The 27,113-nt window shown below is 39.7% G+C and overlaps 1 protein-coding gene and 1 long non-coding RNA gene across 15 annotated transcripts in view; one reads left to right on the top strand and one right to left on the bottom strand.

Annotated features, from left to right (window-relative positions):
- The window catches only part of LOC118096428 (uncharacterized), a 77,761-nt gene that overhangs the window by 36,311 nt on the left and 14,337 nt on the right, over nucleotides 1-27,113 (top strand). Inside the window, exons 2-4 of one of the 3 annotated variants that reach the window (XR_015950203.1) lie at nucleotides 15,689-15,816; nucleotides 21,287-21,426; nucleotides 24,417-24,540. This is a non-coding gene — a long non-coding RNA (uncharacterized LOC118096428). Of the gene's footprint in view, nucleotides 1-15,688; nucleotides 15,817-21,286; nucleotides 21,427-24,416 lie in introns of all 3 variants that reach the window. The other 2 variants (XR_015950204.1, XR_004693920.3) reach the window with 2 other exon arrangements.
- EBF3 (EBF transcription factor 3) overlaps nucleotides 11,911-27,113 on the bottom strand; it is a 168,358-nt gene continuing 153,155 nt past the window's right edge. For 4 of the 12 annotated variants that reach the window (XM_088670413.1, XM_088670414.1, XM_060274828.2 and 1 more), the window contains exons 13-16: nucleotides 26,414-26,591; nucleotides 25,061-25,249; nucleotides 24,430-24,627; nucleotides 21,368-21,501 (exon numbers count right to left, since the gene is read on the bottom strand). In XM_088670413.1, coding sequence (XP_088526539.1) covers nucleotides 21,368-21,501; nucleotides 24,430-24,627; nucleotides 25,061-25,249; nucleotides 26,414-26,591 — 699 coding nt within the window. Of the gene's footprint in view, nucleotides 13,218-21,367; nucleotides 21,502-24,429; nucleotides 24,628-25,060; nucleotides 25,250-26,413; nucleotides 26,592-27,113 lie in introns of those variants that run through there. The other 8 variants (XM_088670416.1, XM_088670417.1, XM_060274830.2 and 5 more) reach the window with 4 other exon arrangements.

Below are 27,113 nucleotides of genomic sequence, written 5' to 3'. Positions count from 1 at the left end.
CCCTGTGTGACGCCAAAATTTGGTGCCCCTCTGCCTCTTGTGCTCCATTCTAAATAATAATTGTGGCACCCCCGAAGCTATGCACCCAGTGCAACCAAGCCAGTTGTGCGTCCCAAAATCTGCCTTTGAATTGTGTGCAGCACCTCCAGTACTTAGTTCACATATGAGTTTCCACCACCACCCTGCTTTTTTCTTGGCTTTTTCTTCATCAATCTCCAGCAGCAGTGAACCACACCTTAAGCACCCTGGGATATTCTTGGAGCCCTCCCCACTGTCTTAGTTCCTTCTCTTCCAGTGCAAGCCCCACCCCACCCTAGACTAGCTCAGCCAGTCATTTTTGTAGGCATCATCCACTACAACTGCAGCGGGGCAGAGACAGGGTGACGTTTCTTAAGTAGTTTTTCCAGCTAGATGGAAAGGTTTCTGATGTTGGTGTTGACTTTGCGCTGCTTTTAAACCTATACTCAGTTGTTCTTGTAATGTTTCGATTGTAGTAATGTTTTTAGCGGCTTTTAAAGATATGTTCATAAATCACCTTCGACATAGATGTGGATGGTGATTCAAAAAATTAATAATAATAGCAACAACAATAGTAACAATAGATGGTGTTTTGCATGCATTTTAGGACACAGATCACTGCAACAGAGATTGTGTGACCCTTCTTAAGTAATGTATTGCATGTGTTTACAGACATAGATATTTATCTGAGTGCATGATAAAGAAGCATTGGAAGTGTTCCTCAGAAGACTGCCAATATTAATTGTGCTAGGGACTCAGCTGCTGTCAAATTGTGGTTTAGAGTTCAAACAGGATTCTTAAAGCATCTAAGCTAGAAAATGCCAGATGTCTTTATTAAAATTAGACTTCTTTGCAAAAAGTAACATAGTGTCTTTGCTGAGTCATACCAATTGAGGTTAATTAGACTGTAAGCAATTATGGGTTTGTAAGCTTTGCCAGTTATCAGAAGATAGATAGTTCCCTTTCTTCTTTTACATCTTTATGTAGCATTATAAAGAAGCATCTCCAGGATATTGTCTTTTAAACTGCAGCTCCCTATCTGTGCTTTCAGAGTGTCAAACTAGTTTCTCTTCTCTGGGCAAAATGGATGAGGAGAATGGTAAAGTCTAAATTAGGAAGGGTCCAGATCTTGAAAGGCGGGAGGAGGGTATCTGTATTAGGTAGAGGGTCCACAGCTGTATTTCAGCTGACTTCAGCCAGTAAATATTAGTTTATAGCTGAAAACTAAAAGCCGTGTGAGTAATTTCCACATGAAAAACAATGTTTATTCCTTTTTTATGCTTTGATAAAGATGTGGACTTTTTGAAAGGTTCCCATACACCTGAGAACTTGCAGCCTTTTAACAGTCTCCCATTCGTATTAACTATACATGACATATGCTACAGCCCACGAAAACTCCAGGTTGGCAGAAACAAAAAAATAGTTGTCAAAGAGAATTTGATATTGTATTTTACAGCGAGGAGGAAGGAAAAGAGCAGAAGCGCAGACTAGGAATGTTTACGCTCGTAATTCTACTTAAGATTTGACACAATTGAGGTTCCATTTTAAATGCTCTGTTAGCGAAATGGGATCGACACAACGGGAAGCTTCACGGTGGTTTTAAATATGGTTGGGTCCCTTCTCAAATTGGTGTGCCAGATCTCAGGTCTTCCCACTAGCAGTGCTTATGGTTTCCAGAAAAGTGTGGCCGGACCCCGGCATGTTAGTTCATATTTCAGCGGACCCACAAAGGAATTTAAACATGAAGACAGCCATGTGCAAATTCCATAGCATGGACTGAATCTTTGGTTGCAGGAGCCGTGCTAGAAATAGAATGCTTGAATCAAAATTAACCTACATATTCCCCAACCCAACCCAACTCCGCAAATGGCCGAAAAAAAATTACACTTGTTTATTTTCTCATGCTAAAAAACCAAGAATAAACCCCAAATACCCAAACCTCCCCTCCTCAAGAGGAGGGTGGGGAATCTCCAACATAGAACTACTACATCGCCAACCAAGTGCGCCACATAATCCCATACATTCTAGAAGATGAGTCAAAACAATGGGTATACCTAGAGAGAGATCACTCTCACTACCAAGGAAATACAACAGGCGAATAGTAAGAGAGTCCATACAAGTGACGCCGAAACAAAACCCCACACATACACTAAGTAGAAGAAGAGAAGCATTACCACCCCACCCCACTCACCATTCCCTCTCTTTTCTTCCCAGCCTAATACTGCATGCAACACTAATGTCTCACAATTAACGAAACTGATCTGTAGAAAACACAACTTGAAAAAAGAGACAATGCACGTATTTTTGTAAACTTAAGAAATCTGTAACTAAAATATATTGATATCACAAAAAAAGGAGCAGCCCCATATACAATAATCCAATCTGGAAGTTACCAGAGCATGGAGTCCCATGGCCAAGTCATCTCTGTCCAACACAGAAAAGGCCCTCCTAGCCACTAATGCCACCTGAGCCTTTCCATGCTGACTTTTAAAGGGGGGAAATGCAAACTATTCAGATCACACTTCCCAAGATTTGTTGGGAAGATCACTGAGGGAGACAACCTCCTGCTCCTTACAAATTTTATGTCATGAGGGTCCTTAACTCTTCCTCACTTTTTCTGATTTTAGGTATTTATAACTGGCAGTGTGAAACAATGGCATCTTTGTGTATAACAAACCACTCCCTCCAGAACCTATCTCGCTGTAGATCTAGTCATTTTGCTCATTAACAAATTGGCTTCAAAGTTACTGTCCTTGTGAGTTTTAGTAAACCTTAATTCATCCTGGTGTTTTGAATTCCTCATATTAGTTAATTCTATATTTGATTTATTGCCCTGTAGTTTACAATGTTTAATGTTTTGCTCCTGTTAATTAAGCTGCAACTCCTTTTTGATCACTTACTTATTAGTCCTTTGAGATAAGATTATTTTTGTGTGTATCTCATTGATATTTTAGAAATTGCTTTATTTCAGTATAAATTGATAGCTCCTCATTAGTGACTTGTATTGTTTTCTGCTTTTCCTTTTCATTTTATATTCTGTATGCTCACTTTCTGAACTGCCTGTGTTTCGTTTCATGGACTTTTCATAACAAGCTAGAAAACCCGCTGCAAGAGATCGCACAATACCCTGACATTATTTTCCTTATTTTGAAATGCCTCTTCATTTTCTGGGAACTTCTTAACAAGCTAGAAGGTCTGTGTCTACATGAGAAAAAAAAATTCAGCATTCTGAATTTAATGGCACAATATATGATCAGCTACTATGTTTCTAAGCCAGAGGTAAGCAACTCTCCTCCTCTAAGTAGTTATCTGGTAATTGGATCTCGATCCTGGATATGCTAGAGTTATAGCTCAGATACAATGATGAGCTATTACAGTACGTCTCTAAGCCAGAGGTAAGCAACATGAGATCCTCCAGACGTGGTCTAAGTTATAGCTCAGATCCATGCATACCATTAAGAGTCCTAGACACATGGTGAAACCAATTGGAAATAAGCAGGTGCTGCAGAACACTCCCTCATTTAAGGCTAGTGGTAATTCTTACTCTGGCTCCTTCAGGTGCAAATCAGAAAGCCTGCTAGCAAGGCCTCCCAAACTCAATCCTCTCCCTTGTCTGCGATTGTTGTTAGCTTCTTTCTGCCAAAGTGGGAACTTGATGGTTTGCGGCAGACTTTCCTCTATACAACTAGACTTGGCTTTGGGGGAATTTAACCTCCTTAATTAAAAACCTCTTGTCTTACAAAGAACCATCTAACAACAGAGATACATTTGACCAGCATAGGTTTGAGTAGGGATGCATTCTTATTTCAAGACATGACACATTCTTTTCGTAATTTTCCTTTTTCTGTGGAATTGTGGCCCACTGCTGCAATATTTGCATTTTATTTTTAGTGAAAAATTAAAACAACAAACCCTCTTGATACGTTACAAAAAAAGTTTTTAAAAATAAATCATGCTCATCATTGTGCCGCTTTCCCCTACCAAAAAGAGTAATTCCTATTATCACATGAGGTTCTGTTTGGAAGAAACAGAAACACTTGTGCATTGTTAGCTGAGAGTGAAACCGATCCCAGTGTACTATTTGCATATCTCTATCAAGAGTTGTGCCGCCCACAAAACAGAAGCAGGGAATGCAGGGTTTTTTTTGTGGCTGCCCTTTCCTGTTTTCCAAATTTCTCAAAACATACATATTGTCATTTAGATACTTGTATATACTCATTTTGCTTTGCACTGGCTTCTTCTAAATCACCACTACGTGGGTTTTCTTTTTTTTTTTATGAATGCACATTTTTTGAAAAAAACAAAAACAGAAATCATTTAGGGCTAGCTCATGTTTCCATGTGGTGCCCCTCAAGAGAGTATCTCGTTTGAAGACACACAGCTATCATGTACCAGCAATTTGGTTCCTGAAACTGTAGCAACTGAGAAATAGGCTGCCACATTCTCAGAAATTGCCATGAGAATCCCAGCTTATGTGTGATGTGTAAATACATCCTGGGGAACATTGTGGGGAGGCAAACCTGAGCATATTAAATGAGCTCTGTCCTTCCGCAACTTCTGCGCTTTGAGCAATGGGAGCTATATCTCATATAGGCCATGATTCCTTATACTGTTTGCTGTAGAATAACCCCAGAAGTTCCAAGTCAACAGAGAAGTTCTCTTACTGTGACACTTGGGAATGTGTGTGCATGTAGGCATTTCACTATTAGAAATGCTTGCAGATGTTTACCTTTATGTATCACAGGGACAGAACTGACTCTCATGCGTTTACATGAGAAAAAGTGACTGAGGCTGTGAGCATACAAACTCACCCACAGGATGCGAGCACGGCGTTTAGTTTTAAAGGTTTGGCTTCATGTTGCAGCAATAGGCTTAACATCCCTCCCCTCTATGAAGTGCAAGGTAATTCTGTGGCTGAGTGGGGATTCTGGCAGTCATAACCAATGGCAAAAAAGTGTAATCCCCCCCCCCCCAATTTCCAGAGATTTGTATGCAGAGTAGGTCTGGGCACATAAACCTGTACTAGATCTACCAGATGCCTCGCAGTGTCTGTTCGATGTCAGAAACTAAGTAACAACTTAGTAATGAAGAATTAGGCAGAAGTGCTTGAACATGTGTTAGGAAGTAGCTCTGAGGAGATGGAATTACAGAAATAGAATTTCTTGCACATTTTAAGAGCCAGGGAATGTGAAGTTAATATCAAAGGCAGTGTGAAAACAGCTGCATTGTTTAAGTACACAAACGAATAATTTGAAATATGCATTGCGCTAGAATCCTAGTAATAAAAACTATATGTGCAAACTTTTTGCATCCTTCTCTCGCTTATGCAGTAGTCTCTGTGTCTTTTAATATACTTGTGACTGTTTGAAGACTTTGGTATTCTGACTTTGTGTGTGTGTTTTCCGCCCTCTGAGAAACCAATAGCGGTTCAAACATTGCCTAATGACATAGTGACCAAAAAGGGGGGAAAGGAAAAATCAATTTGTAATCTGATTTGAGGTTTTTGATTTCCTCTGATGAGTTTAAATTTCATTAAAAGCAACCTTATTCATACATAAAAGAAATCCTTGAAGGGTAAAACAGGGAATTGTCTCAAAGAATCTCAACTCTTTTGTGCTATTTATTCATTGCATTAATTGTGAGGTGCAACAAGTGGTGTCAGTTGGCAGATGTACTGTTATCAAGCCTGTGATCAGCGAGAGGAGGGAGCAAAGGCACAAGGGCTCACATTCAAAAATCGTTCTTTGGCATATTGACACTTTAGTTATCAACAACCCTTATTATCTGCTTAGAGCTAGATCACAGCTTGCTGGTGACATAATAAGCTACAAATCACCGATGGTGCCTTCTTTCTGCATTCTCTTAATTGTATGTATTCTCTAGAAAAAAAATATCATTGGGGCCTCTTGTCTTGATGAGAAATTGACATTTTCTGGCTGATTATTTGGGAGCACTATGTGAGGTAGATAAGACTTATAGTTGTTTTAAAGGAGGGCAGCCATTCTTTCAGGGGCCTCTTTATTGCTCTAGTTGACCCACTTGATGAGTATGGATTTCATGAGGTCTTTTTCAGCATTTGAACTATAAAAGGTTCAGAATGACACCACCCCTTATAGACAAAAGATAACCTTGCCCTTTGAATATATTGATTCTTTATTAACTAGGCTGTTTAATGCAATGAAATGAGGCATTAGATTGAAGTCCATTTCAAGTGCTTTGAATAATCTTTAAAAGCTTGAAAGACTTTAAAAGGCTGCTCTACAGTAATTGGCATATATTTTTAGTGTCTCCATTCCTTAGTTTTGATTAGAAATATAAAGATAAAAAATCCTTAAAAGTCCTTCTAAATTGACTTTACACTCCCCCCACCCCACCCCCATACCAGAGCTATTACTGTGTTACACATACTGGGGGTGGTGGTGGTAATTCATTCATCATTTTCCCAGGACACAGGTACTAGTGTAACTGGTGGAAGTATTAACCCCTTTGTGTGTTATAGGTGATCTATCAGCCTATGTCTTGTCATTTATAAATACCGGTAGTTCTATAAATGAATATTTTTTCTTATGTTTGCATTTTCTCTGTGGTGAATATTAGCAGTACATCTATTTTCTTCTTGTTTCAACATCTGAGAGTCCTACAGAATAGTATTGAAACTTTGCAGCCTTGAGTCTTTCCAATAGTCTTTGGAATGCACCTGATGATAACGTTGGTATTTAAGTAGCCACACTTTCATGCTTTTCTGGAAGAAGAGGAGGAGGTATTTGGACTTGATATCCCGCCTTTCAGTCCCCTTAGGAGTCTCAAAGTGGCTAGCAATCCCCTTTCCCTTCCTCCCCCACAACAAACTCTGTGAGGTGAGTGGGGATGAGAGATTTCAGAGAAGTGTAACTAGCCCAAGGTCACCCAGCAGCTGCATGTGGAGGAGCGGGGAAGCGAACCTGGTTCACCAGATTATGAGTCCTCTGCTCTTAACCACTACACCATGTGGAGGAGCTGAAAGTACGGTAGCTCCTCCCTTCTGTAAGGCACACATGGGTGTGGTATGAGCTGCCCCAAATTTCATAGGGAATTCAGAAGTTGCTTCCAATCCTGGAAACAAGAACAAAACAACAGGGGAACACAAGGATGCATTTGTTCTGGGCATAAAGAGGCTCTTCACATCACCTCTGTTTATTTTTGGGTTTGGTGATTGTTATTTTTGCTGCATAGTCTAAGAAATCGAGATGATTTTTACAGAAGCTAATTAGGATGACAATGATATATATGAATTCAAGAGCTTTAGTCTGAAACAAGCACAATATGTAGTGTTTCATAAAATGGGAGAAATACTTCCTGAGTTAGTCTGACATGCAAATCCATGAGCTGTGCTATGCTGTGCGAGAGAGCATTAATCAGAAATGGAGCAAACCACGATATCTAATTATATATATATAACTGCAAATGTGTGCTAGTTACCACCATAGCATCATGAATCTGGGAATGACATCTCATATAGAGCATAAAGCTGTCAATGTGTTCTAACCCTGATGGGTGAAGAATCAGAGGCAGTTTCTGGGGAGCAACAGTAGAGAGAGGCCCTTATTGTCCTGCTAGGGGTTTTTTCCTGTGAGAAACAGGATGCTAACCTAGCTAGGCCTTTGGTCTGGTCCAGGAGGACTCTTATGTTCTCAAGAATAATGAGTTTGTTGCTCTGCACTATGATAGACTCATCTAGTCTCTCTACCCTAATTAAGAAACCAGGAAAGAAGAATCTGTATATTTGAGTATTAGTCCTAATGTTAATTTCAGAAGTGTTTAAGGAGTGGCAGAAAGGCAATTCTATATTTACTGAGTTGTGTGGCAGCCTTTAAAAAAATGTCCCACTTCATGTTCTTGCTGTCTGGACTTGATGTAGCTTTCGACATTACAGCAAAAGTTGACTAGCTGATGTCTCGATGAATGACTGTTTCTGTATTTGAAGATATTTGAAGTGGTTTCACGCATTATAAGCAATGATAAGGATAATTGTCCCTTTTCAATGAAATGTTTGAAGATACCAACAGTCTTTTAGGTGTGTATATAGCTGTACCAATTATTTTTTAAAAAAGATATAAATTGTTGGCCTACCTGTCATCCGTGAGGCTTCCTATGGACTCATTCATTGGCTCAGTTGCTGCAAATACCGAATCATGAACATTCACCAGCATTCCAGCTGCTCGTGGGGATGCCTGCAGCAACAGAATTTTGTCTTGCAGGTTCTGTGAGTGTGAAGTGTAAGCTTTGTTTGGCTCCCAGTCACCTCACAGAGGGGGCCTAAGGACAGGAGTAATGTGCAGCTGGCAGAAAGTAAAGGAGGGAAGCAAAGTATTCCTTGTGCAAGCAATGCTTAGGGCTGGGAAGTTAAGTGGGAAGAGTGGGCAGGGGGAGGAGAAAAGGGAGAACACATACTGGCAATGAAACAGAGATCTGGAGTGTTTGATTGTGGCTAAAGTGTGAGATAAGGAGGTGCAGAAAAGGTATTTGGTTCAGGAAGGAGAGAGAGGGAGGGGGGTAAAAAGAAACTTTACACTATGCCTAGGTACTGAGAGCATTGACTTTCTGTGTTCTGTGGGTGAACAAGAGAGCATTTTACACTGGCAGCCTGTGAATGAGTGAGCTAACATACAGCAAAACTCAAGAGATTATGCTGCTGGCTGACCTTCACATGGTGATTTGACAGATGTCCAGCCAAAGTTTTGAACATAGGAAGCTGCCTAGTCAGACCAGCTTCCTGGGTTATTGCTTACTTGGGCTGGCAGCGACTCTCAAGGCTTTCAGGCAGAGGCCTTCCTAGCAACTACCTGAAATCCTTTCTCCAGGATGCGAATCCACTCTTGTGTTTGTGTACTTAAATAAGCATTTGTAAAATGTTTTGCTATCATATAATTCTCTCCCCACCCCACCCCACCCCGCAAGATTTGTGCAGGGTCTGTTGAACATACTTGATATGGGACCAGTTTTTGTTGCTGCCTCAACCATTTGTGGTTTTTAAAACATTGTTGGAGTTGTTTTACTGTTTGATGCTTTAATTCAGTTTATTGTAAGTTGCTGTGGGTTCTCATTTGCTGAGTTAGAAAGGCTGCTCATAAACATTTTGTGTGGGGGTTTTAAAAAGCATTACCCATCTGAAGGGAGTTGCTTTGGTGATCTTTATATGCATAAGTACATTCTACTAGGGGCTGCCTTTTAGATTTGTTTGGAGGTTGCAGCTAGTGCAAAATGTACCCATGAGGATGTTGACTAGTGTGGCTGGGTGAGATAATACAATGTGGGTCCTTAAAGATCAAAAGTGGTTGTGTCTTTGCTACCAAGACAAATTCCAGGTGCTGGTTTTATATAGAAATACATGTGTCTGCGTGCACAAACACACATACACAAACGGCTTAAGACCCAGTTATTTAAAGAAATACCTCTCCCCGAAGTTTTGCCCATGATCAGAGATCCACCAGGTAGGCCACTCTGGTTATTCAATCACAAATAACCAGAACTCATGGTAGAGTCTTCCTAGTTATATCTCCTCAAACATCTCTTCAGCCCATCCTCAAAAAAACCACACAGTGGCTTATTTTCAGGGGATGTCTTTTTTTTTATGAAGTATGGTACAGTTTAACCTACAAGGTTAAACTGCCTATCACTATGGCTTATTTTCGGAGAAACACGGTAAGTACATCATAAAAAGTAATGCAATTTTACTTGATGCCATTGTGGCTTTTGCACAAATAAGTCTTTATGCCCACCACCTGAACACATCTTTGTACACTTCCTGTTATTTATGGTTGTACTAGGGGCACTTTCAGTTGGAGCACAAACATTCCAGTCACCTGCATAAGCATCATGATGCCCACGACGCATGTGCGCACAGGAGGCTTGCGACGCGGCAAACCCCGCGAGCAAGCCGCGGAGTGAGGCAGTCTCACTCGCATCAGAGCTTAAGTCCTTGACGACCACAGCCACGTCATGCGGCCGTCGGAGGTGGTCAGCCCTGCCCAGCCTGATGCCCCCCCCCCGCCCAGCCTGCTGCAGTCCTAACCTCACTTACTTGGAAGTAAGCCCTGCTGAATTCGACAGGTTAGGGTTGCTTAGGACATAGGATTGTGCTGTCAGTGTGATGTAGTGTGGGGGGCATGTAACAAACTTATCACAAATAGAACACAACAGCATTTTTGCTTCACCTGGCATCAGGTCAAACACAGCAGTTTTCACTAGAAACAGCTCACAGAAGCTCAAATGATGAAACATCTAGTGTTGTACGTGAACATAAAAATGAACCCTTAGTTAAGCCTTGGGTTACATTCTTAACACTTTCAGAATGAAATTAACAGTCCCAGGTGTTTGTAGCTTGTGTTTTTGGCTATTTTAATAATCAGACCTGAAAAATTACCAGAAGTGAAATTCACAGACAAGAAATACTTTAATTAAATATTGTGTAAAATGAACATTTTTATACAGTTAAATATCTGAAAAATGTACAGATAAAACAATCTTATTGTAGGGTCTTTAACAGTAAAATCTACCATTTAGTGAAGTTTTCCGTTTGGAGACAATGAAGCAATGAGTGCATTGACTAATTAATCTAAAACACAAACAAATTGCGTTTATGAAGAAACTTGCAAACTTTCTTAAGATGACCTTCCTTTTTAAGATCAAAACCTTACTTATATAAAATAAAACTGAGGCAATTCAGTTTCAAAGTGACTTCTTAGGCTTTCCCACTTAGCTAACCTTATTGGCTAATTTGTGATATATTGTTTCAGTTTTCAAACCTTTTATAAACGTTTCATGAAAATGTGCATTTTTCGTATTTAAAAAATGGTCCCTCCTTTTTGCTTAGAACTTTAATTCTGCTGCAGTTTGCAAAAAATAAAAATGTTTTTGCAGTGCTGCATTAACAAAGCATTTAGTGCAAAGAAAGAAAGCGGGGGACCAGCTGTCTAAGGATTGGCACTAACAGGCACGATATTATTGAAGAGGTCATTCCAGTTTATAAATTACAGTCAACGCTGTAGGTCTTGCTACCAAAAGGGGGGGGGGAATCTGTAAATAAAACAACTTATAAAAATTGTGCACGATCCGAATTGCATACAAGCCTTTCTCTCTGTTAAACAGTGCTGGGTTACAGAATATGCAGAGTGCAGCAGAAAGCAGACACACAAAGGAGTGACACAGTTGTACACCAGGGATGCAATCAACCAAACACTGCTGTGGTCCTACAACCAGCCATTTTCATGGGGTTGGTAAAGCATTACCCCAATAGATGAGTGCAGTAAATTAGAAGGTTGTACCCCAGGTTTGTGCTTTTTTTACACCATAAATCCTCCAGATGAAGTAGCGATTAATTGTGGTGTAGGCCCATGATAAAACAGCACAAAAAGTTCTTCAGAAGTCTACTTTTAAGGCATCCAAGTAGTTAATGTGGCAAACACTTTTAAGCAAAACATCAGAAGTGGATTTTTATTTTATAAGCTTTTAGGCCTCTGGTTCCCCCCTCCCTCCCAGTAAACACAGTTCAGCTATGTGGCAAAGTCATGGGGTGGCAGCTAAAATGACTTTTTACAATCTTTTTTTTAAAGATAGAAAAAGAAAATAAGGCATGAGAGAAAACAGAGGATTTTAAAAAAACAAAACAAAAATGCTAACACAAAATAGGAGAATCTTCTTTTTCTTGTGGCTGCATCACATGCACGTATTCTACTAGTATTTATTACAGCCATGTGGCACAATTCCGTTTTAACTATACAACAAACAACTTTATTTCAAAATCATTTGTTCAGATAACTTAAAAATAATATAAAAATAAACAATGTTTTTTTCCCCTCAAAACAACAAAAAGGATGGAAAGTCCAAACAAATAACAACTTTCTGAAATACAAATGAAATGAATGAACACAAATTTATTTTAACAGAAACACATGAAGGCAGCTGTTCTTGGCTTAATGCTTTTCACAGCATCACAATACGTCAAATGACGAAAAACATACATACAAGGGGGGGAAATGATAAAAAGCAATATACAAAATTTCAAAGATAAATACAATATTTATAATCAATATGTTACAAAATAAATTCCCTTGGTAGATTGCAAGTGTTTATGTGAAAGAAAGTGTTGTAATGTATGACTATTTTATTCCTTAGCTTTATAAGGAATAAAATTTGCTGATCTAAATATTTAAGTGGATCTGAAAAAAATTCAAGACAAGTGTATAAATATTTAGCTACAACTTTGGCAAAATCACAAAAGTCTACAATTTTATAACCACATACAAAACACATTCGGGAAGAAGGATCTAGAAGTCAAAAGGACAATTTTCTGGTACAAGAAACATAGACTTCACAGTAGCCTAAGAATGCAATAGTATACAGTGCTAGCAAAAGTTGAAAAAATGTTGCAGATCACACTTGCTTAACAGGAAGCTCTAGCAGTGGAAGTATATTTTTTTAACCAACAGACAGTAGCATTTTTTTCTCTGTCAGTGTGCTTGTTGAAGGCAAGAGAATTCAATATCAAAGTTACAATTTCTAACTACAATAAGTTACAAAGTTCCATTTCCTTAAGATGAAGTTAAGCAATGATAAACCCTCCCACCCTCCCTAGCTCCCAAAATTTTCCCAAATCATATATTCATCCTTTTTTCCAGTTTTGATGGCTCATACCTCCTTGGCCCCCTTTTTTCACCACAAAAAAATATTTCACATTATAGAGATACACAACCATTGTGAATCTAGTTATGAGTACAGAAAAATGTTTTGGAGGCGTTTTTCATCAGTGTTTCATGATAATCAAAATGGTGCATCCACAAAGTTTTTCCCGACACATAGCAAGTACTAGACATAGCCAAGACGTAATCAGAAACTTTATACAAAATAGGCGTCGCTTTTTCCTTATTCTTCAGGATCAAGAAATGTGAAAATAAGAGAGAAGTTCAGTTAATAAAATGGAATCGTTCATGAAGAAGTTGATTGTTTGCATGTTGATTCTTAGTAGTTTAAATAAAATCTTTAAACAAAGTTTTTTTTGTAGCATTTCAATGTTTTGCTGATTGTATTTTGAAGATACTGTTTCCATCAGCATGTCTTATGTACTAAACTTGTCCCCTAAAAAGCTCATCTTCTGAAGCTTGGTGCTACGGTAGGTAAACAAAAATGAATTTACATTGGCGGGACTACAAGCCCAGACATAGCTGAAAGAAAGAGAAAAAGAACTATTAAATATGTGCAAAAGCATTATTAGAACTTGCAAAGAAGAAGAAAAAAAATCCCACCATGCACAAATATTTCCCAGAAGTACCAACTTCCACAAAACGTTTAGGGACATCTACCAAACCTATTTCACATAATATATGGGCTGTGATCCAGAGGACTGTGGCATGGGAGAATACAGCTCCTGCCATTTTGCAGGCAGATATGTATGTTCTTGCCAAAGTTGTATGCTAGATTAGTGGTGTGAAACATTTCCACAGGTGAAACAGATCCTCTGCATGCAAGAGTATTGCACAAGGAAATGAGCTGTGATGCATACAGAAGTTGATTACTGCATGTAGATCATCATCTCTGGATCACTGTGTGTGTGTGTGTGTGTGTGTGTGTGTTAAAATCTGGGTGGACTGCTGATGGACATTTTCAACATTTAATATTACAACATAGTTTGCATGCACTAGCTGCCAGACTGTTTTTGTCATCTGTTACTAGTATATAGGGCTATCCAATGAGGGAAGGGGTTTTGTTTTCCCCACTCAAACATTTTAAATTATTTTTAAAATAGCACTTTCCTACCAGAGCATTCTGTAAAGACTTCACTTTTAAAATGAAAAGGATTCTGACATTTTTTTGTGCAAAGCATCCTGCCTCCCACATGTGTGATATTTCTCTTAGCGTTTTGTTAATGGCAAACAGTGGCCCAGACTCCCTGGAGACTGCCTATGTTGACAGCTGAGAAACAACATGGTCACTTTTGGTAATGTCAGACAAGGCCAGCTCACTCACCAATCAAGGACCAGACACTTCTCAAGTTCCCTAAATGAAAATCTGACTAACCTTAGCTTTTTCTCTTTTTCCAAGCACTCAAGCCTAAGTGGAAAGCCTCAATTTTGACATTCTGTTAATTGTACTTTATCCTAATAGTATGCTGACTTTAATAAGTCAATGACTTTCTGAGATCAAAGTCAAGTATAGTACACCTGCTTTGGAATCTGTCAAAGCACTATAAAAAAGACATGAGATTAAAATCTTCCACTTGCTAGCTCAATTTGTTTCTTAAAAAATGCTTAGCACCCAATCCCTTGTAAATCTGTGATGCGCCACACAAAGCTCAGGATCAAGGTACCCAATAGTGATGCAAAGAGATCTGAGTCTCTTTGTTCTGGCACTGGGAACTGGCACCAGCCCCTGAATTGAGGTTAGTAGCCACTACTGTTGCTGCTTCAGCACTGGGAGAATGCTAGGCAGAGCACGTAGGAGAGACATTTGGTGGCCCCCCTGTGCCTCGTCCATGAATGGGCCAGTAGACCCTAATGCATGTGTCAGCAAAGACCTGTGACAGGGATTTTCTCTGGATTTTAAAGGTGATCAGGGCACACTTTCCTAATAGTGGACGCTGTGGTAGCTGTGCCACACATATGGTATAGCAAGGGAAAGGACTGGGCTTGTTAAACAGGGAGAAGCTAAATTTTGTCATTATGTTCTAGTTATCTCCTTGGCAGGAGTATAATTTGGACTGTTTTAACCTTACGGTGTTTAAATTTTGTCGTGATCATTCTCATTAATTTATGTACAAGAAACATTAATACATTTTTGATGTAGTGATGCGAACTTCAATTTCCCAGTTCATTAATCTCAAAAAATATCAATTTATCTCAGATTTGCTGTTGCGGGTTTTCCTGAAAGCTGGTTGTATGTATATATGTCTTATGTAATACATTCTCTTTGTCTGGCCACCCATGTACTTAAAGGAGAAGCGTAAAAGACCTGAGCTGTGTGAAGTTTTGTTCAGTGCAATTTGAGACCAGCTGCACAGTTACATCCAATATTTCTCAAACTGCTGAAAAATATGAGAATCCACCCCACCCACCCACCCCAAAAAAGATTTTTATCTTCTTCTTTTTTTAAGGAAAGCGTTTTGTAACACAGTGGCGGCCAATATTTTTGGCAAATGTGCCACAAGTCCAAGTCCAAGGGATGGGATAACGCTGTACTGCTGTCTTATCCAATCTGCTGTGCTGCATATGTTACAGGTTGCAATTCCCATCATTCCTGACCACTGTCTATGCCATCTGGGGATGATGGGACATGTAGACCAAAACATCTGGAGGACGCTTGGCTGGGGAAATGTGCTGTAATAGCATATTCAAGCTCTTGTTTGTCAGGGATATATATATGCCTTGAGTCTACTGAGTCACGAAGCAAAAAGGAGGAGCGTAATTTAGGAAAGGGCAGGTAGGAATGGAGAGAGGCTTCTCCTCTTGCCCCGGAGTGCCACAGACACATGCTGCCTATTTCACTAGCAGCCCCTGTGCAGTTGATTGACCATGTTGTATTATATGCATGCCAATGTGTCACAAAGGGTTGACTCAGTAACCCTTGTACATGCCTGATCTCACTAACTAAAATTCAGGTTCATGGGAGTAGTGGTGCTCATGGATTCCTTTCCCCACAGAACAGATGGAACGATGAGGATGAGTTGAATGTCTGTGTTGAGCAGTAGCTCCATGAATTCTGCTGTTGTACCTATGGACCTTTGGCTTAGGGGAAGAACAGCATGCAAGGCAGCCTTCACCCTATGCGGTAAGTCTTGTTTTCTCACACAGTTAGCAGCTTGCTTGTAAAATACTGGCCGATTATTTTTTTCTAGGAAAAAACGAAGCTGAGGTTGGGGGGGGGGAGTGGAGTCTGCCACTGAAAAGTAACTTTTCTGTAGTTTTTCCACATTGAATACTGCCAGCCTTAGATGTAACTTACGAGGTTAGGCAAATCCTGTACATGAAAGTTTTGAGCATGCCTTTGTTTACATGGAAAGATTAGTCACAGGCTTGCAGATGGAGCCTAACAACCAGACTCTCTTCCATTTCGACCCCTATGTGCCACTGCTTGGATTGCAGCCAGTTCTTGCCAGCTGTGAATTCCCCCAATATGGCAGCGTTCCAGTATATTTAGCTCCTGCACAATGCTGCCATCAGGGCTGGGAGAAACAATGCCAAATGATGGGGGCACAGTGATGTGCTGCTCACAGTTTTCGGCCAGTAAATGTTCCCTTGTGGTAACTGCAGCTCATTGGCAAGGGATGGAGCAGAGCCTTGGCTATCTGCTGTAGCAGCAAGCTCTCTCTGCCATTAATTGACAGCAATAAATACTAATAACACTATTAACATTTGGTAGCAAGTATTCGGTTAAATTAGGGCCAACAGTGGTGAATGCAACATTCAGCCAATTTTCACCTTCCTGTATTGCCAGTGAAATAGCTGCACAGAAGAGGAAACATGGTTCCAATAGTCTCCATGGCCCATTTTTAAAAAAATGTCTATAAAATGCAGTTTAGGGTTCAGTTTAGTTGGGTATTCCTAAAGAGGCTGATGCCCTTCCTCACCATACTTCTGGAAACTTTATTTTCTCCTGAAAAAATACAGATATTATGCTCTCCAAAATATACAGTCTTGCAAACAGGGCATAAACTCAAAGACACTATTACCAATGCCATCAAACACACAAGCTGATTGCTGTTTTCGGTGTACTAGTAACAAGCCAATTTGGGCGACTAGAGTTTTTGACTGGGTAAACCTGGCTCAAATGCCTGTAGAGGGAAGGCTGCTAGATTAACTTGGACCAGGGACTCTTTCTTAGCCTAACCTACCTCACAGGGTTGTTATTAAAAAAAACTGAGAAAAGCAACACCCTGGGGAATACAAACAAAGCAGATATGCAGGGAAACCATTGGTGCCTGCTAAAGCGTAACAGCCTTCAGTGCACACACACAGCTACATATATTTCCTCTCATTCATACATACAATCCCACATGCTCATGCATATCTCTTGCTCCTGTTGCATATAAACCTATAAAACCCTTGTCCTTATTAACATATGCAAACAAATGCATACTCTAATCATCTTTCTGAAAACTGAGCAAAGTTGACATGAGGAGACCGCAAAGCATAGGTTTCTTCCAGATGCACCAAAACTCCTGATGCTACATATTCAGTGCTGTTCATACCACATCATCTTTTCTTTTTTATTGGGTTTCTGAACAGGGACCCTTCACTCTTTCAGCATCTGCCCACACCACACTGAACCTTCATTGGCTTGCTCACAATCCTTAGATAGTGCAAACCATGGCCCGTAAATCTGACACTATCAAGGCCCCCCTTCTGCCTGTGTCTAGGGTAGAAGGCATTCACCACAGGAATACTAGTTACATATAAGCCACAGGTTAGCTACATTTGGTCTAAACTCTGAGCTTATTCATATCTTGATATGACTTAACCCCATTTATTTATAGAGCTACTGTCAAATGTATGAGCCTTTGATCACCATCAGAGACAACATTATTTAGATACAGGTATTTCATTTTTATACTGAACCAAAATACTTATTTTTAATCTGCAAAAAATATATATTTAGAAATCAACCCAAATTTAATAATGTGAAATGTATTTTAAAGGTATGTGGTGAAATATGATTCCCACAAGTTTAGTTTCTGATTGTCGCGGAAATAGTCTTTTTTCAAAGTATTTGTCTGCAATACTCTTTCATATTTTTCACTATTGATAAAGCAAGTAAAGTAATTTAGTCTTAGGCATGGTAGAACTAATAGCACAACACTTGGGAAAAATAGTATGCTGCTTGCTTATGTTCAGGAAATATACTGAGTGAAATGTAACGGTGACAAACTATGATGTGGACTTTCATGTTATACTGCAAGGAAGAGCAAATGAAAAAAAAGATGTTGTTTGGTCTGAAAAAGCAGAGGAGATTTACGCAGTTCATGCTGTTTTGTTTATTTTGGCAAAGAGAATGACTCGAGCTACCCCAGTCATGCAATCTGCAATTCGCATGCTCACTTGGAAGGTGAATTAACAATTGTGCCCTCAGTGTGCTCCCAAGTGGCAAACTAGATAGAGGCACATACTTATGCAAACTCTTCTAGCTTAAAAGTTTTTGTGGCTACAAAAGGGAGAACCCAAGCTAATTGTGTAGTCAGTCATTCAAATGCTGCTTTATATTAGCACTTGGGTTAATATAGTGGCAGTGAATATATAGTTTGAAAGAGAGGACCAGTGTTGGTTGCTGTCATATCAGCTTCTCTCTGCCACTTGCCTTCAGACTTGCACAGTGGACCATTGCCACCACAATCTGGTTTTCTATTTCCAGAAGAAGTGGAAGCAATGCCAGGGAATTGGTCCCTGAAATCATTTTCTTGTTGAAGAGTTGGAAGGCACAGGGATCATTCTCTGAGCTCCTGGGTTCCAAGTGTCAGTGGAATAATGTGAGAGGAGATGGGCAGGTGATAGGATTATATTGTGAGTGACCACACCTTTGGTAATTGTCTGCAAGGCTGATTTGTGCATTAGACAAGCCAATAAATGCCACTGTGTGTGACTCATCTACACATGATTAAGACCTGGTTAATAGTGTCCATTATGGACATTTCCAACTAGAGCTTCTCGCACTCAGGTCTCCCTGGTCTACAGCATCGGTACCCTGCACGGTATTTGTAGATCAACATAGGTATTCGTTTTGTGCATGCAGGATGGAAGGAGTGCAATAAAGACTATCTGGTTTCTTAGCGGGAAGGAAATGGAACCAAATATCTTAAATCCATAGTCTTGCTGGCTTAATATCCCAACTGTGTTCTTTTATTGTAGTTATTGGGAGTTTGGAACAGTGGTCATTAGCATTGCTGAGGAAGCAGAATTCCCAGCATGGGAGGATTATCTTATTCCCTCCATTATTCCTGTGCCCTAACCCTACTGTATTGAGCACAGGAGAGATGCCATAGCAGAAGCACCATACCTGAGGCGATAATTTGCTTTGCTCATTTAATTTTTAAGGTGATATTAAAGAAGCAGCAAATGTGCTGCCCTGTTCTGTCTCTGCATGGGGGCCCACAGAAGACAAGGCAGCCCCTTGGGAGAGAGCAGGCTAGCCATAATCTGTTCAGGTCGGGGTCACAGAACCATGGATAGCTCTAAATTAGTCATTGCTCTGACAAGATCTGGAGCACAGCTAAAACCTTCCACCCCTCTTTACTCAGTCTGCCCTTCTCAGATTCTGACCACTTCCTGAGGAATGGAGATATACTTAAAGCGGTAGTCTTCTGGCCTGGAGCCTAGCACTCGGTTGCTTCTCAGTCAGCTCCCACCTTATTCACTGTATACACTGATAAGCAGGGCATTGTGAATGTGAGCCCCCCTGGTGTAAAGAGTACTGGCTTCTCTAGGAATATTATCTCAGGAGGTTCCACTCCAGAGATCTTTGGTTCAGTGGGATACTAGCTGACAGGTTCTAGCTCAGGCTTAGGTTGGTGTCTAGGTCCAGCATATTTGAAAATTATGCTGCCAGTCCTCTTGACCTGGCAGGCTCCTCTGTGTCAAGCCACTGCTTATGGTTGGGATAATGACACAAACTAAAGTTTGCTAATCATTCCTAAAATGCCAATGTTTGCTTCAACTGAAATTTGCTTAGCATATGATAGCTGTATTTGCACATAATGACAAAAATAAAATGCAGTGTTCAGGCTTCAAGCACAGCTATGATTGGGCCAGAACATACATAACCAAACTAGTTTTTTAATGCGAATGTGCAGCATGCTGGTACAAAATGCTGAAAAGTTATTGCTCCACTCCTCCCATGCTCTTGCCATGCAGCTGAGAAACAAGCTAGGATTTCGCTTGTTGTGATATCAAAACCTGGACTCATGTTTTGTTCCATCAAACAGTAAGCTAAGAACAACTCTTGCTTACCACTCGTGGTTTATTTGTAGAGAAACAAACCATGAGCCTGGGTCTGGACATTGTGACAGCCAGACTCTGGATTGTTTCCTGGTGTAGCAGAAGTAGGGAAAAGCAGAGCAATAACTTTTCAACAGCATGCACCAACACATGGAATATTCACATTAAATCACAACTGATTTTTAACTATGTTTTAGTGTAACACATAAACCAGGCCACCACCGTTAGCGTTTCCTGGTTCAAACTAGGAACCATAGTTTATTGAAATAGAATGTGAAAGCTTCTCATCCCCTCCTCGTGGCCACGAGGAGGAGCAGGGAAGGGCAAGAAAATGAGGCTGCCATGTGTAGAATCATAAAATATGGTTTAGCATTATGTGCAGGTCATTTAATTGGAAATATAAAGTATCAAATACCCAATAAGTCTGCCTTTTTTCTTTACTTATTTACACTTTTGCCAAACTATATAATTAAAAACAACCACACAATTTAAGCACTTAGGTAGGTGGAAACAAGTTTGGATATTCACCAAGGGCCACCAAAAGAAAGCATTATGGGCCTCCACATCATTACAGTCCCAAACAGAGTAAAATGGAGGTTGAACCTACCAAGTATACATTTGGGGCCCATAAGGGAAAATCCTATTTTCTTTTTTCAAGATGCCCTGTTCACTGTGTTTCTTTCACACACCCAGGCAAATCATGTCCTTGGTTTACTATCATATAAATTGAAGGTCTGTCCCTGAAGCTACTCTCAAGAGAAATGTTAAAGGTGGAGTTATCAAAGTAACTAAATGGTTTAGGAGCAAAAGTTTCACACATGCTGCTTTAGCACATTGTTTAAAATACCATCCCACCTACCTCTTTCCCCCCTTTCCCCCCCTTCCTCATAATGTCTCAACAAGTAAAAAATTGATGTGTAAAAATGATGCATGAAAAAAATGAGACATTGCACTACCTTTGTAACCTAAGAAAATCTTTAATAAAAATAATTATAAAAAAATAAAAAAATAAAATAAAAATAACTTCACCCCTGGTTTGTCGGTAATAATAGAAGCTACCTATGGATGTGTAGGTTACAATGAATGCATTTTGTTTATTTCTAAAATTTATACACCTGCTATTCCAGCCTGTGGTGTACAGATCTAAAATAACTTCATACAGCTTAATACAACAAAATCCAAACCTAATAATGGGAGAATGCTACCTTGCATTTACATTGAAAATGCCCATATACCTCACTAGAAAGAGAAGTGTAGGTCAGTCCTTCTCTCTGGTGAGATATGTTTTTGATGCAATCTTCGTTTTCATGTAGGGCTGCTCAGTACTGGACAGCATGGTGGGGGTGGCGGAGCTTACCTGAGCTCCAGTCAGTTGCGTTGATGCAAATGTACTGTCAAGGACCCTGGATTTCACCATACCAAGCGTCCCACTGCATTTTCCCTCTAGCTTCTGGTAAGTAGTAGTAACATGACTGACCAAAGGTCAGATGAGCATCCCCTTCCCCACCATGCGAGAGATTTTTACGATCTAAAGAGAAACCAGAGTATGCCATCTGCAACTGGGACTGCTTTTTAAGGAAATACTTCCCGTAAAAATACCAAGGTGGTACCTGTGTGATTGCCTCATTCTGCATGCTTATAAGCGGTTTTTATTCCCCACCCCACCCCAAAAAGCCCACCCTCTGACCCAATGAGTACAGGAAATTTGCTCTTCAGAATTCTAGGAAGTTGTTTTGTTGCCCTAGTGGCAGCATTCGATGTATGTATGCATTTAAAAGTACTGTTGGTAATATATCCTTACATCATTAGAACTGGCCCAAACTATGCATTCTTCTACAGAAAAACAATTCGCTGTGCATAAGGTGCAATGAAGTTTTATAATATCAGTGGTAAGGAAAATCTGAGGAGAGTCTGTGAATTTGAGGTAACTCTTGGGAACAGACAATTTATACTGAGGCAGTCAAGAGATATTTATTGGAAGAAGGTTTACATATTCAGTAAACTGTATTCATAATTACCTCTCACATTTCCTGAGATCAGTGGTAGATCTTGGAGGAGGAGGCCTTTAAAGGATTCCTAAATTGGTTTGGGGTTTTAAAACTACAGCCAGGAGGGAGGAAGAAAGGTCTGAGGCACTGGTAAATTTCCAGAGACTCCTGCATAGAACAATGGGAGAAAGGAGGGATTTAGGGTCTTTCTCCCATGATGCCACAGAAAGGGGGAGGAGAGGAAGTGACTTGACATATTTCCAGTAAGTGGGAGGGGAGGAGCTGAAAGAGAAGAAGTGGGAGTGATAGAAGTTAAAGAATGCAAGGGATGGTGGAGAGAATGAAGGGAGAACCTGGTATGTCTTCCATCAACTCAGATTCTACAATCCGCTATCCCAAGTGTACCTCTCAATTCAAATGTAAAATTGGGAGTGTGATTATTTCCTCACAAGTGGAAGCAAAAGCTCTGCTCAGGAAACATAAATTGGGATGAAAGAAATACCCCTTTGCTAAACTTTAATTCAGGCATCCCCAAACTGCAGCCCTCCAGATGTTTTGGCCTACAACTCCCATGATCCCTAGCTAACATATTGCCAGTGGTCAGGGAAGATGGGGATTGTAGTCCAAAACATCTGGAGGGCCGAAGTTTGGGGGTGCCTGTGTTAATGGAAATGGCTGCAGATTTCTAACCTTCATTTTGCACCGTTTTCATTTTTAAACAAAATTTACGAACCCTAAACTTTGATGGCTTTGCACCTTACATTTGTTACTAAAGTTTTTGTTCCATTTTTAAATTAACTAGCTTCATCAAATGCATATTTATTTCAGGAGAAGAAACAATTCTATTCGGAGACTCCTGTTGAAGTAATTAGCGAGTAAACAAGCAAACAAAGTTTGCTGGGGTTATTCATATGTGTTTAGATGCTGGGGTTATTCATATGTGTTTAGATGCTGATAAGGACCAGAGATTTCAAAACTGAAAGCTCTCGACACTTGCTAATGCTTTAATGACCTGATCAGAGGCAAACAAGGAGTTGTCTTTGGCCCACTCTGACAGACAGGTGCTTTTAGGCAGCAATCCTATCCAGCCTTTTCACCAAAGACTCTGTAAGTACAAACGTACCCACATTTCTTTGTGATCCTTAGGATCTTTTCAGTATTGCAGATTATATTCCTGATTTTTAAAATCTTAAAATAGAATACAAAAATGTTTTGAGTTCAAACATTAGAAAAATAGGGTAGCAAACAGACCAGTTAGTTGGTCTGGACAGCTTGTATATTTCCATCACTGGATATTTTACAGGTAATTGAGAAAAAAAATCCCTAAGGGGTAGCATCTTTATTGGCATATATTAGATTGATCTTCTCAAGTCGTTTTCCAGTCCTTCCAATGATATTTATACAGCTAAAGGTATACTCAGTGCTAATGTTGAAATATATGATGATGATATTCGCTTTGGAAGACAAAGAGCCTAAAATGTAAATGTATGCCTTTGTGATCCAGGACTTTTTATTCTTTCCTGATACTCAGAAAGTGAATGGCTGCTGCAGTGTAAATAAATCAATACTACTTGTGCTCCGCTCCACCCAGGCTGTGCCATGTTAAGTGCTCAGAGCATGTTTTTTGGTGTCCGTTAAGAGTTACAGTTCAGGCTGGCTCAGTTGAGGCAGGTTTTGGTCCTGGTTGAAAAATGTATGGCAGTGATACACATGCAAAGCAGTCTCTTTAATAAGAGACTTTGCAGTTGTTTTGGCTCCCTCTATAAATTTTCACACTTAGTATTAATGACTGCAAGTGGCTATGTAAATTCTACAACCTATTTTATAGTTATTTGTCCTGATTTTCCTCTTTTTATGGACAGTTTAGCTGGGGTAAGTTCCAACAAGAGCACAAAAACCTCATTAGGAATCTTGAGGGTGAACAAAAGCTACGTTTGGAACAACAGCTTCAAACGTCTGTAAGGTTCTTCAAGTTTCAAATAGTGACACAAGTAGGAGAAACAGCACATCTTGAAATGCTGCCGATTAAAATGTGTCTATCAAAAATGCATGCGGTATAAAGAAGAAAAGGGAACACATCTGATCTGTGAGAGACATTCAGGGTTGTGTGTTTATTTTAAAAATTAATGCACGAAACCTTAAGGGGAAATGCTGGAAAAAACAGCTAGTATTTCTTCTAATGCAGAGCTTAAAGTTTAACCACTGTATGGTAAAATGGTTGGCTATGTTTTGTGCTACTGTATTTAATACCAAGGTCTTGCCCCTGCAATGCAAAGCCATTTAAAAAATAAGCACCTCGTTTTTGAAGTCTGGGGTGTTTTTTTTTGTCTTTTAATATTTGCCAGTGATAAAAATACTTCTTTTTTTCCCTTTTAGAGCTAAAAATGTTAATGTTAAGTTCTAGTGTTTTGTTTTTAAAAATAATAATCTGCAATTACACAAAAAAATGATACAGAGATCCAGCTCACCTTGAAGTCCATTTCCATTTGCACTGGTGCAAGATGGTGGAGGAGAAGCTTGGGGCCTGACAACAGGAGCAAAGGCGCTCTTTTGTTTCACTGCAGAGATGACATTGGCAGGTGAGAATGAGAAAATGCCGTGTGTACTGCTACAGTTTGAAGGGAGGGTGACCGAAGAGGCTGCCATGGTAGGGCTTGACGGCACTACTGCAATAAAGCAAAAATAATCAGGACTCATATTGTGGATTTTATGGCAAACATGGAGGGGAGGGGAAAAAAGAGATTGATAGGGCCTTGTCTCTCTTATAATAGCAGGGGGGAAATTATATATGAAAAAATAAAAAGCTTTGGCTTGCCACACTCTGGATAACAGGCAAACTCTTTTGTGTTGGACTTTGGTTGCAGATTTTGTAGTCCAATCTAGTTCTTTTTTTCTTTTCTCTTTTAACCAAAATTATTGTTTGGCATATACCAATATATTTGCCATGGTTTTTTTAATTGGTTTTTTTTTAATGTCCAGCCTCCAGAGTCACCCCTCCTTTTATCCAGTAGCTCACATTGTAGAAAAATCAAAATAAAGTAATTTTTTTTGTAACTAATAAAGAATCTATGTAACGGCGTACCAGAAAAAGACACTTACTGCCATAAGGGGAGTTAGCTGAAGAGCCATTAAGAAATCCAGGGGAACCAGGTACACCAAGATTGGGCATGCCAGCATTGCCATATCCATTCATGCTATTGCTGACTGTGTTGTAATTGGACTGCTGAGGAGTACTGCTCGGAACATATCCTCGCGGGGAAACACTGCTTGTGTTGCGACTGTAACCTACTGTGTTAGGTGGAGAGAGAGAGAGAGAAAAACCCATCCCAAGAAAATTGTTATTATTTAGGGGGGAGGTGAAGGGTTTCCCTTCCGCATCATACATTACACACTTTTAATTGATTGCACAGCTTTGGTCTAAGTTGTCTGCTACTGCCCTATCATCTCTTTACAGTTCAAGATAACCTTATCACGCCAACCCTACTTAAATCATCGAGGATCATTCTGTGTTGCCTCTGCTCCTGGCAGAGACAGCCAACAAAAAGCTTCCTTCGATCCAATTGTGTCAACTTCCGTCACATTTGTCTTTAGTGGTAATTATCAGAAGGCTTGGTTGCTGGTTTGTACCAACATGCTGAACGAACTTTCAGCCTTTCCAAGACTTCAAATGCCAAAATTGGCAGAAACAGGAGGGGAAGGGCTAAAAATAGAAAGGAAAGACCTGTTTGCTGCAAAAAGCTGCTTTTAAAAAAAAAATCTTCATTTTTACAACTGATATTTTTACACACTAAATATAAGAAAGTGCTCCCAGTGGAGTGCCCATGCTTCAGTGAAAACCATCCTGGATTTATTTATATCAATATGACACAAGTAAGTTCAACAGACACACATAATTTGGAGAGTAGGAAGAATTTAGTGGCCCTGATCCAAGAATATTACACTGTAATCCTATTCATGCTTACACAAAAGTTAAGTCTCACTGCGTTCAACTGGACTTGCTCCCTTATTAAGCATGTTTAGAATTGTGGCATCAGACAGAACATGCTTGCTCTGTTGATCTCTGCAAGATTTAGGCACAACTATCTTTCACTATATATTAGAGGTTAATGTGTTTCTAATTAAGCAGTTATGTTATAAGCAATAATATAGATTATCGTGTTTCATAATAATAATACTTATGGCTTTCTCCCAAGTAAATGGCTATAGGATTACAGCCCCGAGTAGACATGTAGAAAATTGCACTGTTAATTGTTACAAGCTTTTTGTATTTTATTCAATATTTTCAATAAAGATTCTGTATCGTAAAGCAAAAAATAAACTGCAGTGCATATAACTGGCACACCTCTGGTTAACTGATTGCATGAATCCTACTGAAGGAAGAAGGTGGAACATACTGATCAATGTCAAGAATATCCAAAACTTTGGATACATAATTATTAAAATTTCACATACCTTGGTCATTAGCTTGTGATGTTTCTGAAACATTAACTGCTAGCTGGCTGCTAAATGAATTTACTCCCATCATGCCAGTATGACCTGGGGTGTTGCCAAGTGTTGGAATCTGATTGTGATTGCGTGGCACACTGTATAATGCTTCTGCAATATCTGCTGCTCGTTTCAGAATTATTTCCTGCAAAATAGTAAAAGAATGAACTTCAAGTAAGTAATACAGTGTGCTTGTTTCACCACATCCTCTAATCTTGTGGTGCAGGTTAATCTAAGATTATAGTAGGCATCGATGTATGCCAGTGTTCTTGATAAAAGTTTACAGCCTCTTTCATTTGGCAAATTGCTGTACGTATTCCTGCAAACCTTACCAGTAGTAACTCTAAACAGATAAATAGTACAAATATCCCATCTAGCATTTCTGCTAGTGTGGCATTTAAAGAAGAAAAGGGTACTTTACTTGGAAAATGCAGCAAAATTATTTCCAGTGGTTTGCAACACAATACACATTTATTTGCCGCGTAGTAAATTTAGCTAGCGATTTCCATTAGCCACCAATATATCGGACCACGTTTAAGCTTAAGCATTTGGCGCATACAGTGGTACCTCTAGTTACGAACTTAATTCGTTCCAGAGGTCTGTTCTTAACCTGAAACTGTTCTTAACTAGAGGCGTGCTTTCGCTAATGGGGCCTCTTGCTGCCGCT

This window comes from Zootoca vivipara, chromosome 5 (assembly GCF_965207765.1).
Source record: "Zootoca vivipara chromosome 5, rZooViv2.hap1.1, whole genome shotgun sequence".
NCBI classification, from domain to species: Eukaryota; Metazoa; Chordata; class Lepidosauria; order Squamata; family Lacertidae; genus Zootoca; species Zootoca vivipara.
The sequence above is the reverse complement of the archived record's forward strand: the minus strand, read 5'-3'. Positions and strand labels throughout refer to the sequence as shown.